The sequence below is a fragment of the Petaurus breviceps genome, unplaced genomic scaffold, assembly GCF_028583685.1.
Source record: "Petaurus breviceps papuanus isolate PSGF00001 unplaced genomic scaffold, PetGlider_PUasm1.0 225, whole genome shotgun sequence".
In the NCBI taxonomy this organism is placed as follows: domain Eukaryota; kingdom Metazoa; phylum Chordata; class Mammalia; order Diprotodontia; family Petauridae; genus Petaurus; species Petaurus breviceps.
The window spans coordinates 21,849,863-21,864,139 of NW_027185889.1; the positions used below are offsets into that span (position 1 = coordinate 21,849,863).

General features: G+C 40.9%; 1 protein-coding gene across 1 annotated transcript in view; it reads left to right on the forward strand.

Annotated features, from left to right (window-relative positions):
- The first annotated feature begins 1,653 nt into the window (after positions 1–1,653).
- The window catches only part of ANO4 (anoctamin 4), a 211,318-nt gene continuing 198,694 nt past the window's right edge, over positions 1,654–14,277 (forward strand). Inside the window, exon 1 of the mRNA XM_069095226.1 lies at positions 1,654–1,838. Coding sequence (XP_068951327.1) covers positions 1,784–1,838 — 55 coding nt within the window. The 5' untranslated portion in view covers positions 1,654–1,783. The remainder of the gene's footprint in view (positions 1,839–14,277) is intronic.

The following is a 14,277-nucleotide window of genomic DNA, read 5'->3' on the forward strand; positions in this document are numbered from 1 at the left end:
TGCCCACTTCGCTTTCCAAGGGATATGTACTCTTGAGAGGATTCTGGAGTCTATACCCAGGTTCTCCAGTTTTAAAAGTCTAGCTAAGTTCACTAACAAGGAAGTAAAGAAGAGTTACATCTGCCGTTTCCTTTTAGGTTTTTCTGAAAGGGTGGGTGGGACCTAGAGATCTTAAGGTTTAGTGAGTGTTTTGGATCACAAACATAACGTATTGAAAACTGGACATATAGGTAAGCTGATAGAAATATGTGCAGACAGATATGTAGAGATAAACAAATACCTTGACAGAAACAGGATGAGAGATTGGAAAAATAGAGTGGAAAGTATACTATTTTGAGAGTCAGAAGACCTACTTCTGACACTTATTATCTTTGTAATTTTGGGTAAGTCACTTAAACTCCCTGGGCCCTGTTCCCTCATTTGTGAAATTAGACTTTATGGCCTCTGTGGGTCTTTTACAACTCTAAAGCTATCTTTTTATGATCTCCCTCTCTCAGTTTTCTTTATCTGTAAAATGGGTGCAATAACACCCCACAGGTTTGTTGTGAGATTCAGGTAAGGTCATATGATCATAGACCAAGGGCTAGAAGGAACCCCAGAATCTGTATAGTCCTTCATTTGACAAATGAGGGAACCAGGGCCCAGGCAAGTTAGGTGACTTCTCAAAAGTCACATAGGTCCTAAGAGTCATAGACAGTGTTTGAACCCTGGTTCTCTAACTCCAGATTCAGTGCCATGCACAAAGTATGGCATAAGTCAATGTCAGCTGTTGTCAGTGATGGGAATAGGAAATGGTTCTAGTTTGGGTTGGGGGGCAGGAAGGTTTGGTCTAAACATTGAATGTGGGAAATTCTTATTGTGAAAATACTGTACACCAGTGCAGAAAAGTCACTTATTTGTGACTTACAGTTTTAGGGAGTTGCCTGAAAGGGTCACTAAGAGGTTCAGTAACTTGCCTGGGAAACATAGTGAGTTTGTGTCAGATGCAGATGGAAACACAGACCTTCCTGACACCAAGACTGGCCCTCTATCCATTGTGTCTCCTGTTTTTCACCCTGGCCTCCTTAACAGGTCAGTAGGTAGATGGATGGATGGGTGGATGGATGGATGGATGGATGGGTGGATGGATGGATGGATGGATAAATAAAAGAACAGATGGATGGATAGGTGGGTAGATGAAGAGGTAGGTGAATACATATCTTTTGACAAGCATTATAACTTTGAAAGTTACATATTGCATTTATTATATATTTAAAAGAAAAATCAAGTGTACATCATAGATTCAGAGTTCTATCTTTCTGTATCTCTCTTTATATGAAATGCTTATTTTATTTTTGCTTGTTGAGTTCAGAATAAAAATGAATTTATCTGTGTCTCTCTAAACATGTGTGTTGGGGGGGTCATAAAACTCAGTTCAATTTGGGATTGTCATTCACTAAACTGATGCCATGAAAATTCACTGGTATGCAAATTTTGATGTGTCTAGCATCCTTTGATAGTTTGAAAGGGATGTGGATTTGTTTGCCTGTGGACTTGCTGACATTAATTGACTTGTAAGCTAGCTATTAACTTAAAACTAAACCAATTTGCCTTGTAGCCACCTCAAGCTGACTTCTGCAATAGAATGGTGCTATTTCTCTTTCCAGGTTTAAGTTTATCTCTTCATGGGGCTGAAAAGCATTTGCAAATCCATCAAAGGCGAAGTGTGGCCAGCCGTCCAGCCTCCCATCGACCACTCGTGGTTAGGCATTCTTCACTCCCACCTATCCGAAGGTCATTAAAAATGGAGGCATCCTCATCTGGAGTCACTAATGGGAGAACCAAAATTCTCCATCCAGGTAATGCATGGAAAATGCCAGTAGGAGGCTGCCATAGCAGCTGTATGCTTCCATAATGCTACGCTCTCATTCTGAATGTACTTCTTTGTGAATCTGGCATGTTCCCTCCATTGTCTTGGTGAATGGCAAGGTCAAGTGAATGTCATGCTCACTTTGAATTGGGGCTGAGATTGATGTTTCAGAGATGCTTGAAATGAAAGCTTTAATGTCCTTTAGCCCTGTATATACAGATGATGTCAGGGTGTCGTATTAAAACAAAATGAATCTTCCTCTGGTGGCAAAGGTCTAAATTGAAAGTATTTGATAGATGTTTTCTTCTACACTTCAGAAAGACTCACAGTCCTGCTATATCCCACAATGAGAAAGGGAGAGAACTATCATTTGGTCTATCATTTGGTTACCTTGACTGCCGTAGAAACAAGTGAGATACTTCCACACACATCCCAAGAGTCATAACTAATAATTGCAGCCCTGGATATAAGCAACAAAATAAAAAACAAAAAGAACCTGCTTTAGTCTAGCCATGTGAATAGTGTCTTTCAATCAACTTACTAAAACAAATTTATATGATGGAAAAAAGAGAGATAGATAATCCTCTGTGGTACCTCTGTGGGTTGAGGGGGAGAATAGGAGAAGAGCCAGGCCAGGCTGAAGGACAGCCTCAAGGGAAGAAACCATTGCCTGGAACTAATTATTTTGTGCTTAGGTTAGTAGCTTCTGTGTTGCAGAATAAGCATGATTGATATCTTATACACTTTTGTGCTCTGGAACAAATCCCTGGTTGCCCTACCTGAGTTATCCTATTCACACCCCCTGCCCCCAACACCTATTTTAAGGGCAAAATCATCTGATCCAATTTACTTGTTCTACTCAAGAGAGACAATTAGATGAATATATTAAGTGGATTCTTTATGGAAGCACATCTATATGACCCATAAATAAGTGTTAGCTAGAGTCCAAATTATGATAGAAAACTCAGAATTATTCTCCATTAAAGTTTTCTAGGTTCATTAAAACATTTAAATATTTAATTATAGGGGCAGCTAGGTGGCACAGTAAATAGAACCACCAGCCCTGGAGTCAGGAGGACCTGAGTTCAAATCTGGCCTCAGACACTTAACACTTACTAGACGTGTGACCTTGAGGCAAGTCACTTAACCCCAATTGCCTTCCCTTCCCCCCTCCAAAAAAGCAAAAAGAATTAATTATAGAATCTCTATACACTTCACCAAGCATATTAAGCATCTTCTCTATGTAAAATAGGGGTTCTTATGTGTTGTCAATCCCTTTGAAACTGGACCACTCCTCAGAATTATGCTTTTAAATGCATAAAACACAGAGTAATGCAGGGGGAAATAATCATATTAAAATAATTTTCATGATACTTTTTTACAAAAACAAGTTTGGAGAGACGCCAAATTAAGAAGCTTTGTACTGAGTACAAAAGAACCAAGAAGAATGGAATGGTAAAGAGATGAACATCTTGGAGATGAAAAGAGCCTGCATAGAAGCATCCAGTAAAATAATTACCTTTGTAACACCCTCGGGAGAGTCGTCTAACCCCTGGTTTGAATACATCAGTAGACAGTGAGCTCATTACTTCATAGGCAGAACATTGTGGTTTGAATCAGCACTTAGCTTTTTTTTTTTAAGGAAGCTTTTCTTTGTGTTGCCCTGCCACCCGACCCACCAAGGTAGAGGTGGCCTCCTTTTGCCTGCCCCCCTTTTTCTAGTGCTTCTCTCTGTAGGTTTATCTTCTAACTTACATGTGATACTATCTGTGTTGGTATTCTCTTTACTAAGGAGATCCCAAGTATCTGTTCCTTCTCATCCTATGAAATTCCTCTTCATGTCCTTCTCGAAATGCCATCCTCCATGTCTTTTAATATTTTGTAAAGGCCAGTACCACATTTGGGTCATCTCTGTTTTCCCATATTTTTGTGGGAAATATAATGCACTCTAATTCAACAAACACTTGTTACATACCTACTATTTATATAGCTTTGTAGTTGACCCTGGGAGAAGATACACACTTTAGACAGAACTGTAACTAGGGCAAGACATCTGGGCCTTTGCCCCAGTCACTGATATAAACAAGTATTCCTGCTAATATAATAATAAAAAGCTTCCCTGCTAAGGTTTGGAGACTAATGTCTTTATATTCTGTAGGCTGCTAGCCTAGGACCTCATGGAAGTTGGGTCAGGTGGACCAAAGAGAGAGAGGGAACAGGATTATGGTCCAGTCAATGAAAGGTGGAGGAAAAAAGAGGGCGCAGACGTTCTGCTGCTTCTTCAACCCACTCCCATCACTGCCCTTTACATTTCTGTCCAACAACTATTTTTGCCCCAGGAGAAAAAACCATTCTAGTTACATCTCTGATTTTTGACCTGATCCCTGCTTTCCTGGAGTTTACAACCTAATAAAGTGAAATATGGCACAATGCAAATGAATACAATCCAAAGTAACCTGTGATAACTGCCTGAGAGAGATGTGAGCCCATCAGGCTGTTAGTCCAAGATAGTGAAAGTCATTATCTACTTGGGAATGGAGAATCAGGGAAGGCTTCCAATAGCACATGGCATTAATATAGAATTTTAAAGTATGGAGAGAATTCAATTCAGTCATCTTCAACAGGGAAAGGGGTATGAGAGGGCATCCTGTGGAAAGACAATAGTGTGAGCAAAGAATCAAAGGCCTGTATGGGAGTAGTTGAATATGTTGTGTTTCTCTCTTGATCTTCAATTGCAATAAGCAAATTATTAAAGTGGAAAATGTGAATGAATTTGTACTACAGAGTACTGAGGTAGTACAGGACTGTCCATTTGATTTTATTGGAGGAGACTCCCTCCATCAAAGCATGTCAGTCAGCACTTTCTCTGTAAGTCATATTCTCAGAGTTGCCTGGGGAAATTGCTTGTTCAGGGTCACAAAGACAGTATCTATAATAGATAAGACATGAGCTCAGATCTTCATGACTCCAAGGCCAGCTCTCTAATATTAATGTGGTGTTGTTGCCATTCAGTCATTTCAGTCATGTTCAACTCTTTGTGACTCCTTGTGGGGTTTTCTTGGCAAAGACAGTGGGATGGTTTGCCATTGCCTTCTCCATTACAAATGAGGAAACTGAAGCAAACAGGGTAAAATGTCTTGCCCAGGGTCACAGAGCTAGTATCTGTGGTCAAATTTGAATTCGGGTCTTCTTGACTCCAGACCTGGCACTTGTAGCGGCAAGCACCCCAAGCACGTCCTCAGGGTTTGCTGCTACCACAGGTTCTTGGATCTGCTTTGTTAAAGGAAAGCAACTCAAAATGGGTTAACAAGCTTACTTTAATCAGTCAGACATATATTGTTTACCTTGTTCAGGAGAAAAGGTCAGCACCCCAAACTTCAAAGTATACAGGCAGTATTATCAAGACAGAAACAGATCAAGTAGACAGCTTTCCAAACTGTCCAACCATTACATCCATACCCAGTCAACATCTGGGTTTCCACATCTGGGTTTTTCAAAGCCGGGGGGGCCCTGGACAATGGCTTCCCAGAATACAGATCAAATCACAGAACACTTCTCAAAGTGAGCCCCCAAAACAAAGCTACACATCAGGGCTTATATAGCCTTCTCCTGGCTCAGAGAATGTAACAACCTTATTGACTCACTGGCCAATCAAGAAGTATCTACTGAAAAACAAGCCTCCCACCCCAGGCTTCAGGTGCACTTTAGCCTAGGGGCAGGGAAGATCTTCCAAATCTGCATTCCCATTACAGCACTCTATCCAGTGTCACCCAGCTGCCCCAATATTAATGTAGACTTCGTCACTTGTCTTCTAGAATGAACAACTTAGAAGTTTGTGTTTCTACTTAATGTTTTATCACATGGCTCTGAATGCTAAGTATGCTCAATGGGGTTTAAAAAGGTAAATAACCAGTTCTAACACAGAGTTGTAATTAACACTGTCACAAATTATCATTATACATCTATTTTTCTTTGGAAGTGAGTTTAAAATTCATGCTTCTCAGGCAAACTAGCACCTGATTCTAATTTTGTTCTATTTTAGATTTTCTAACTTGGTACTGTTGTATGGAATGTTAGTGATGATGATTATATTGTAGTGGGTAGGAAGTAGAACTGGGAATTGGAAGATCTACATTCAAGTAACACCTTTGAAAACGAACTGGCTGTGTGACCCTGGGCAAGTCATTTCACTTCTCCATGGCCCAGGTTACTCTCTTAGGACTCTGAATGGCAGGGATGGTGTCAAACTGTTTGGGTAGAGTAGGTTTCCTCATCTGGAGCTCCTCATACCCTCAAGACTGTAATTGGTAAAAATTGTGATGCTGATGCCAATGGTGATGACAATTCTGACGATGATGCAGACACCAACGACAGTAACCACAATGATGATCACGGTAATGACAATCCAGTCAGTCCTAGTGTAGAAAGATCCGGGTTCAAGTGGTACTTCTGGCACCTGTGACTCTGACCCTGGGCAAGGCATTTAACTTGGGGTATTCTAGGTATCTCTCTATGTCTAAAAGCTGGAGAGAAGATGCTCACCGGCATTAGGAGAAAGAATTTGCTCACTGAAATAACATTTTCTAGGTTGCTAGGTTACACAGAGAGTTAGAGCTCCAGTTAGAGCACTGGAGCTAGACAGGAAGATCTGAGTTCATATATTGACTCACATGCTTAGTGTCTGTGTGACCCTGGGCAAGTCCCTTGACTTTAATCATTATGTCTATCAGGATAGCCGTGAAGGTAAAATGAGATAATAGTTGTGAAATGGTTTGCAAACTTTAAAGCATTTCTTTAGATGGTCTCTGTTATTATTTCTAGTGGATGACTCTCTTTCCCTAAGAGTTCTTTTTAATGATTAAAATTAAATGTCCAGTCCTACTCCTAATAAGATAATAGTAGCAGTTGTAGTTACAGTGTCAGTATGCATTTATTAGCTTCTAGCATTGCTGTGAGGATGAAGTGAGATGATATTGTTTTGAGGATCAAATGAGATCATCACTGGGACATAGTGAGGGAGGTGTAATTAGCAGTGGTTGTTAAGCATCTGCTGTGTGCCGGGTACTCTACTAAATGCTGAGGACACAAGAAAAGCAAAAGATTGTCCCTGGCTTCCAGGAGTTTACTGTCAAACAGAGGAGAAAGCAGGCAAACAAACGTCTAGAAGCAAGTTATATACAGGATACATAGGGAATGAGAGAAGGGAAACACTGCCATTAAGAGGAGTTGGGAAAGGTTCCCTGCATTTTAGCTGAGATTTGAGCATAAAGGAAATAAGGGAAGCTGAAAGGTGGAGATTAGGAGGGCCAGCATTCTAGGCATGGAAGAGACCAAAGGAAATGCCTAGAGCTAAGAGGTGGAATATCTTGTTCATGGAACAGCAAGGAGGCCATTGTCACAGTGAAGGGCAGAGTGTAATTGGGAGCTGAGGAAGTAAAGGGACTGGAAAGTTTGGAGTGGACCAGGCTGTGAAGGACTCTGAATGCCAAATGGAGCATTTGGAGATGATGGGAAACCACTGGAGTTTATTGAGTAGGGGAGTTACATGGTTCGACCTGTGCTTTATACCACACTGGGTTGGTCAAGCATTTTGCTTACATAATCTCCCTGACCATTATAACAGCCCTGTTGTAATGTACATAGCACTATTCACCCCATTTTTCGAACTGGTACACTGAGGCTCAGAGAGGTGAAGTGATTTACCCAGGATCATTGATCCAGTAAGTCTGTGGAACATGATTTGAAATAAGGTCTTCCTGACTGAAAACCCTGTCTCTATCTACTGTGCCATGCTGTGCAAGATCCTAGTAAAACATTCACTCTGAACATCTGGCTTATGATATCATGCTTCTATTTCATCAAAGATGAAATAACAGGTTCTTATTAATTGAATAGGTCTTTATTAAGGCATTAGGGATACAGAGGCAATAATAAAACAGCCTCTATCCTCATGGAGTTTACATTTTATTGTAATGTATTATTTTGGATTCTATTATTCATAATAACTATTAGATCATCCTTTGTTTTAGTGCCTCCCATGCCTAGCAGTGTTTGGTACACAGTAGGCATTTTTCTTTTACCTTTCCCACTCTTGGAATTGTTCCCTTTGACAGAGAAAACCAGAAGAAAAATTAGAGTCAGCAAGTTGTGCCTTCATGTGCATCATTTTTCTGTCAGCTCTGATTGGTTATCGTTGTTTATTCATTTCAATCATAGCTGACTCTTTGTGACTTATTTTGGGGTTTTCTTGGCAAAGGTTTGGAGTGGTTTGCCATTTTCTTCTCCAGTTCATTTCACGGATAAGGAACTGAGGCAAACAGGGTTAAGTGAGTTGCCCAAAGTCACACAGCTGGTAAGTCTCTGAGGCTGGATTTGAACTCAGGAAGATGAGTCTTCCTGACTCCAAGACTGGCACTATCCACTGCACCACCTAACTGCCTTCTTTTAAACTTGCTCTCCCCACATCTGGGGTGAATATCACACTGGTTCTAACTTTTCTTTCCTCTTCTATCAGGAACTCTGTGATCAAGTACCTCCCAAGAATTCCATTTCTACCTCAGCAGTTAGTTCCCTCTTAGTGATTAAAATTGGACCCAGAAGAACATTTTCCTTCATTACCTCTTCTTTGGAAGAATAATATTATTATGAAGGAAAATCAATAACATTATCTGTAATGCTTTTATTAGAGAACTGTGGGAGATATCTACATAGTTGGAGTCTCCCATTGCTACTATATCATGCCTCTATGCCAGATGTTTTGTTTCCCTAGTTTATCATTTATATCATCCTTCTGGCTGGGTGGCCTGTAATACACTCCCACTATAGTAAACTGTTGGTGTTTCTCCCTCTGAGTATACACATTCAAAAGCTCTCTCATATGATTACTTCTTTATAGCCAGTACTACTCCATTTCCCCTTCCTTTTGGCTTTTCCATAGCCGAGTTCCAGTCATGAGTCACATCCTGCAACATCTTAGTGATACCATTGAGGTCAAATTTCTCTATGGATATACTCTTCATGTTTCAGTCTGGGTAGATGAGGCTATGAGGTTTTATTCTTCTTCTTGAATTTCACCTTCTGTAGCTTAACAGTGAGTTAAGTGGAAAGAGTGTGTATCTCCGCTGATAGCTTTCCTCTGCCCTGCCAGCAGCTTCTATAGCGACTTCCCCCTATACTCACTCCCTCCTTATTTCTTTTTAAGTAAAATAGTAATCACTGAATAATTATAATCATAGTAGAAGGGCAATTCCGATTTACAGCTAACAGAGGCTGTAAGGGTCCTTTGTCCCACTTCCCCCCACCCCCACCCAAAGTAAGATTATATTACTTACATATTTTATTTCTGCAGAATCACTTTCTTTTGGACTTTTTCCACAATGGACTTTTCTTCAATCCTTGTCATCAGATTCACAGATTTTTTGGAAGGGGGGAGGGAGCTAGAAGTCATCTTAAGCATGATCAAATGCACCCTCTTGTTTTACAGATGAAGAAGCTAAGACCCCAATAAAAATGACTTTCCCAAGGTCATAAGCCACTTTGGGATCTGAAGCACCATAACCCGTTCCTGGGAACACTTGACCAAGTAGTGGAACAGAGCTCTTGAGTCAGAATTGGGAGGGACTGGTGAGTGCCCCCCCCCATTTTGCAGATGAGGAAAACCAAGGCATAAGTGAGCTTAAGTGATGACTCAGTTTGAACCCAGATTTTCCTGACTCCAAGTCTAGTGTGCTGCCCAAGGGAGTTCTTAGGATTGAGATCAGAGGACACAGAAGTATACAGGGCTTAACTGAACAGGCTATGCTGAGGATCAATCCCAGGGATTCAGGACACATCCTCCTTCCATGCTGCCCCGCCAGTGGTCCTGGCAGTCTAAGCTGGTTGTCCCATGGCAAGCTGGTGATTCTACTAGGGAACTGGCAGGAGCAGGAGAGGGGAAGACCATAGAAGTCTGCCTGTGTCTTCTGTAGACTCCTGCCTCCCAGTTCCAAGCAGTGACCACTTGGGTCCCTTGCCCAGGTGAATGTTCAGCCACCAGTCCTTTTGCCCCTGAACACAGTGTAGGTGATTCCCACTTAACTTACTGTTTCACAACTGCTTAGTATCAGGTAGCCTGTCCCCATTTTGAAGAAGGGGAAATGCCATGGAGAAAGCAATAGAAGAAGGAAGTAATGGTAGAGAATAGGGATGAAGGTTTAGTGCATTCTCTCTCCCCCTCCTTCTCTTTTCCCTTCTCTCTTCCCCCCTCTCTGTTTCTCTCTCCCTCTCCTCCCCTCTTTTTCCCTCCCTCTCTCTCCCTCCCCTCCCCTTTGTCTGTCTTTCTTTTTTGACACTTTAGAAAGGAGCACAGAGAAACAGGACAATTTTGTTACCACTGTATGAAATTTAAATTACCTTTTATTTAAAAAATCCTACATAATAATAGCTAACATTTATATAGCCCTTTGAGGTTTGCAAAATGCTTCACATATTTTATTTGAGCTCACAACAACCCTGCTATAATTATCCCCATTTTACAGATGAGAAAACCAAAACTAAGAAACATTAAATGACCCAGCTAGAGTCACAGAGCCAGTAGCTCCAGTTATACAAATTCCTAGTTTCATTTACAATCCTCTTTTTTCTGCTTCTTTGTGTACTAAGGCATTTGTGCTTTTTTATAGTTGCTCAATTCAAAAGAAAGAAAAAAAAAAGGAAAAAGGTTGGAGGGAGGTCAAGAAGGTAGGGGATGAGAAGGGAAGCTCTGTCCCCACCATAATCTTCTGGGGCATTGACCTTAGAGGAAATGATGTTTCAGTTCCTCTCCCTGGACAGCAACTTCCCACAGTGCTGAAACCTGTAGCCTCCCAAGAAACTTTGATATCTCATGGACAAAAGGGAATGGAGTCGGCTTTGTAGTTTAGCACAAATGTTCTACCCAGTTTGAAGGTGAATGCAGTATGTTTCAGGACACTTTGCCCTCTGGTTTAGAAATAACACTAATCACCCGTCACTGGCTTCATTTGAATCTCTTATTTTATTGGGATTTTTTTTAGATGTGTGATGGGAGCCTAGTCAAGAAGGAGGTAGGTTAGGGGACACTTAGAAAAAAAAGGGATATTTTTAGCCTGGACCTATGTGCATGTCAGGATCAGTTTTCCATGCTATTATTTGCTGAGTAACAAAATTGTGGTTTCTAAAAATATACACTAAACTCTCTCTTTAGACATGTGCATTTCCTCTTCCCTTTATCAAGGAAAGTGCACAGAGAGGACAAAGTGTCCTGAATGGTAGGAAGAAGTTTTTGTTTTTCTGAACTTAATCTGCTAGCATTTATTAAGCACCTACTGTGTTCCAGGAACCATGCTAAGTACTGAGCATAGAAAGAAACAATAAAAACTGTCTCTAGCCTACAGGAGCTTATATTCTTTTTTTTTTTTAAAGCAATTGGGGTTAAGTAACTTGCTCAAGGTTACACGGCCAGGTGTTTCTGGGTGGGTGCTAAGTGTCTGAGCCCGGGATTCGATCTCCAGGTCTTCTCAACACTGGAGCCAGTGCTCTTACTCACTGTGCTGCCTGGCCGCCCCGAGGAGCTTATATTCTAATAAGTGATGCAACTTGGACGTCTAATGTTTTATACAGGGTATGTAAAACATAGATGTCAGGTCACCTTTGAACTGAGTCTTGAAGGAAACTGGAGAGTAGAAAAAAACAGACATGAAGAGGGAGAACATTCCTGACATGAGGGACCACCTGTACAAAGGGGTGGAGGTGGGAGATGAAGGGATGAAAACCCTTTGTTGTGACTCTGAAGGTGCAGAGGAAGTTAATGATGAAGACAAAGCAAGAGTTAGCAAGTTGATCAGTCTAGGGACTTTATGTCAAGAATATTATGTTCTAGGGCACTGAGAGCTCAGGTAACTTGCCCAGGGTCACCCAGCCAGTAGATTTCAGAAGTGGGCCATGGAGCCAGGTCTTCCTAATTCAGAGGTCAGCTTTCATTCCACAACACCCAGCTGTTTCTCCCTTTAGAAAGCACAAACTGTGAGATATTAGAAAGCAAATAAAATCTTATGTCCTATGCTACTAAATACTCTGTCAGCACCTACATCCCCTCATTCCTCACTATTCAAGGGGAGGAAAGAAGGACAATTTTGTACCTCAGTTCCAGTGATTCATATCTGTTGAAGGAGAACTTGATCCTTTTGGGATGGCAAGTTTGGATCAGAGGTGTCAGGTCTAGAGCTGGAGGGGAGGGAGTCCACGGGTCATTCAGTTCAACTACTGCCTACCCCCCCCCCCCGCCGTCACTTTATAGATGAGAAACCTGAGAAACAAGTTAGATGAGCTGACCAGGTCACACAGGTAGTAAATAGAACCAAAGGTATCCAGCTATTTTTATATATGTCACAGCAATCATAGAGGCATGATTTTTCTTTTAATCCTTCTGAGTCTCTACTTGAAGTCATCACAAAAAAGTCTTATTCAGAGCATTGGAATGTAGTCACAGATCTTGCTTGTGGATTCAGCTCAATTACCAAGGGTGTCTTGATACTATAAAGAGTGGTGTTTCAGAATTGGGCTCCTTGGATTTCAGTCCCACTCCCAGCCCATACTGCAGCATCCCTTAGTGGAGAGGCTTGGAGTTGGAAAGACAGGGTTCACATCCCACCTTGGGCATTTACTAGCTGTGTAACCTTGGATGAGTCACTTAAATTCAGTTTCCTCATCTGTAAAAAGGGCAAGCAAATGATGGTGCTCATCTTACTAGGTAGTTGAAAGGATCAAGGAAGATAATGCTTGGTAAGGTGTGTTGCAAGCCTTCAAGAACAAGTGTGTAATTGTATGACTCTAGGCAGATCCTCTCTCTTGCTTTCTTATAAATATATGTGAAATAAAATGAAATATATAACATAGCATAGCATAGCATAACAAGGATTGAATCCAAAATACTTCTGAGAAAAAACTACATTTCCACTTGTTTGTTGTAAATCCCTACTTTTCCACCCTGCCAATATTTGTTAAAGCTCAAGTTAGAAAACTGGTTTTATATTTTGTATGAAATCTGCCTTTGGAAATGTTTTTCTTATTTTGGCTGTCTGAGTTGGTCACAAAAATGCAAAGTACAGGTAAATGCTTTGATAGATCTGAGATCTCACAAGTGTAGTCATTCCCGCAGAACAGAGGATCAGAGCAGTAGAATTGGGAAGGTCCTTAGGAGTTGTAGCTGGAATTGAGAGGTGATCAAACATAGAAGTGAAGTGAGTTGGCAAGGTTTGCACAGCCAGGAAACATCTGATGTAGGATAGCTTAGTCTAAGTATGTGCCAAGCACTGTGCTGGGCACTGGAGGCAAAAATGAAAACAATTCCTGCCCTTTTTCCTGCCTTGAGCTTACAATCTGCCCAGGTGTGTGTGTGTCTGTGTCTGTGTGTGTCTGTGTCTGTGTCTGTGTGTCTATGTCTGTCTGTGTCTGTGTGTTTACAAACTGGATACAAGGTACTGGGAGTGAGCTGTGTAGTGGGAAGCACTAGAAGCTGGGGTCAGTATGAAAAGACTCATGTAGAAAACAGTGTTTGAACTAAGGCCCAGATGTCTTTTCCAGTCTGGTTACCCTTGAAGAAAACTATGAAAGAAAAAGAATATTAAAAAAAATGAAGCAATCCCTGCCCTCAGGAACCTTACATTCTACGGGAGAATATAGCATATACACTCATGTGTAAATGCAAAGTAATTGCAAGGGAACCGTATGATGCAGTGGATAGATCACTGGGTCTGGATTCAAGAAGAGTTGAGTTCAAATCCAGCCTCATACACTTCATAGCTGTGTGACTCTGGGCAAGTCACTTTACCTTCTTTGCCTCAGCTTCCTCATCTGTAAAATGAGCTGGAGAAGGAAATCCACTCCAGCATCTATCTCTGTCAAGAAAACCCTAAAATGGTATCACAAAGAGTCAGACATGAGTGAAATGACTGAACTACAACAATATAAAAAATTATAAATTTCAGATGATAATCTAATCTACTTCAGTGGAAGAATTACCATACTGGGAGTTCCTTACTTGGATGAAATTATATGTTTATACCAATGTTGGGGGGGGGAGGAATGAAAGATGCAAGATAAAGGTTTCCAGCCTTTTCTGACCTATGGTTCTATTTCAATTAAAATTTACAATTTCCTTGGATCTAAATTGGCTTCATTGATTTCAGTCCTCTTTATTAACATTTTAGGCATTTTAAAATTTTGTCATCAGCTAGAAATATCAAAAATCTTTTGTCTACTTATGTATGTTTTGGCTTTGGGGGGAAGTCAGACTTTTAACTATTTACAAGATTGTGCTATTTAAAAGACCTTGGCTATGTAAAACCACCGTCTACTGCAGAGTACGGTGTAAAGATCACTGTATTGAGAGTCAGACAACGGGTGCAAATGTGAGCTCTGCCACTCAGTGG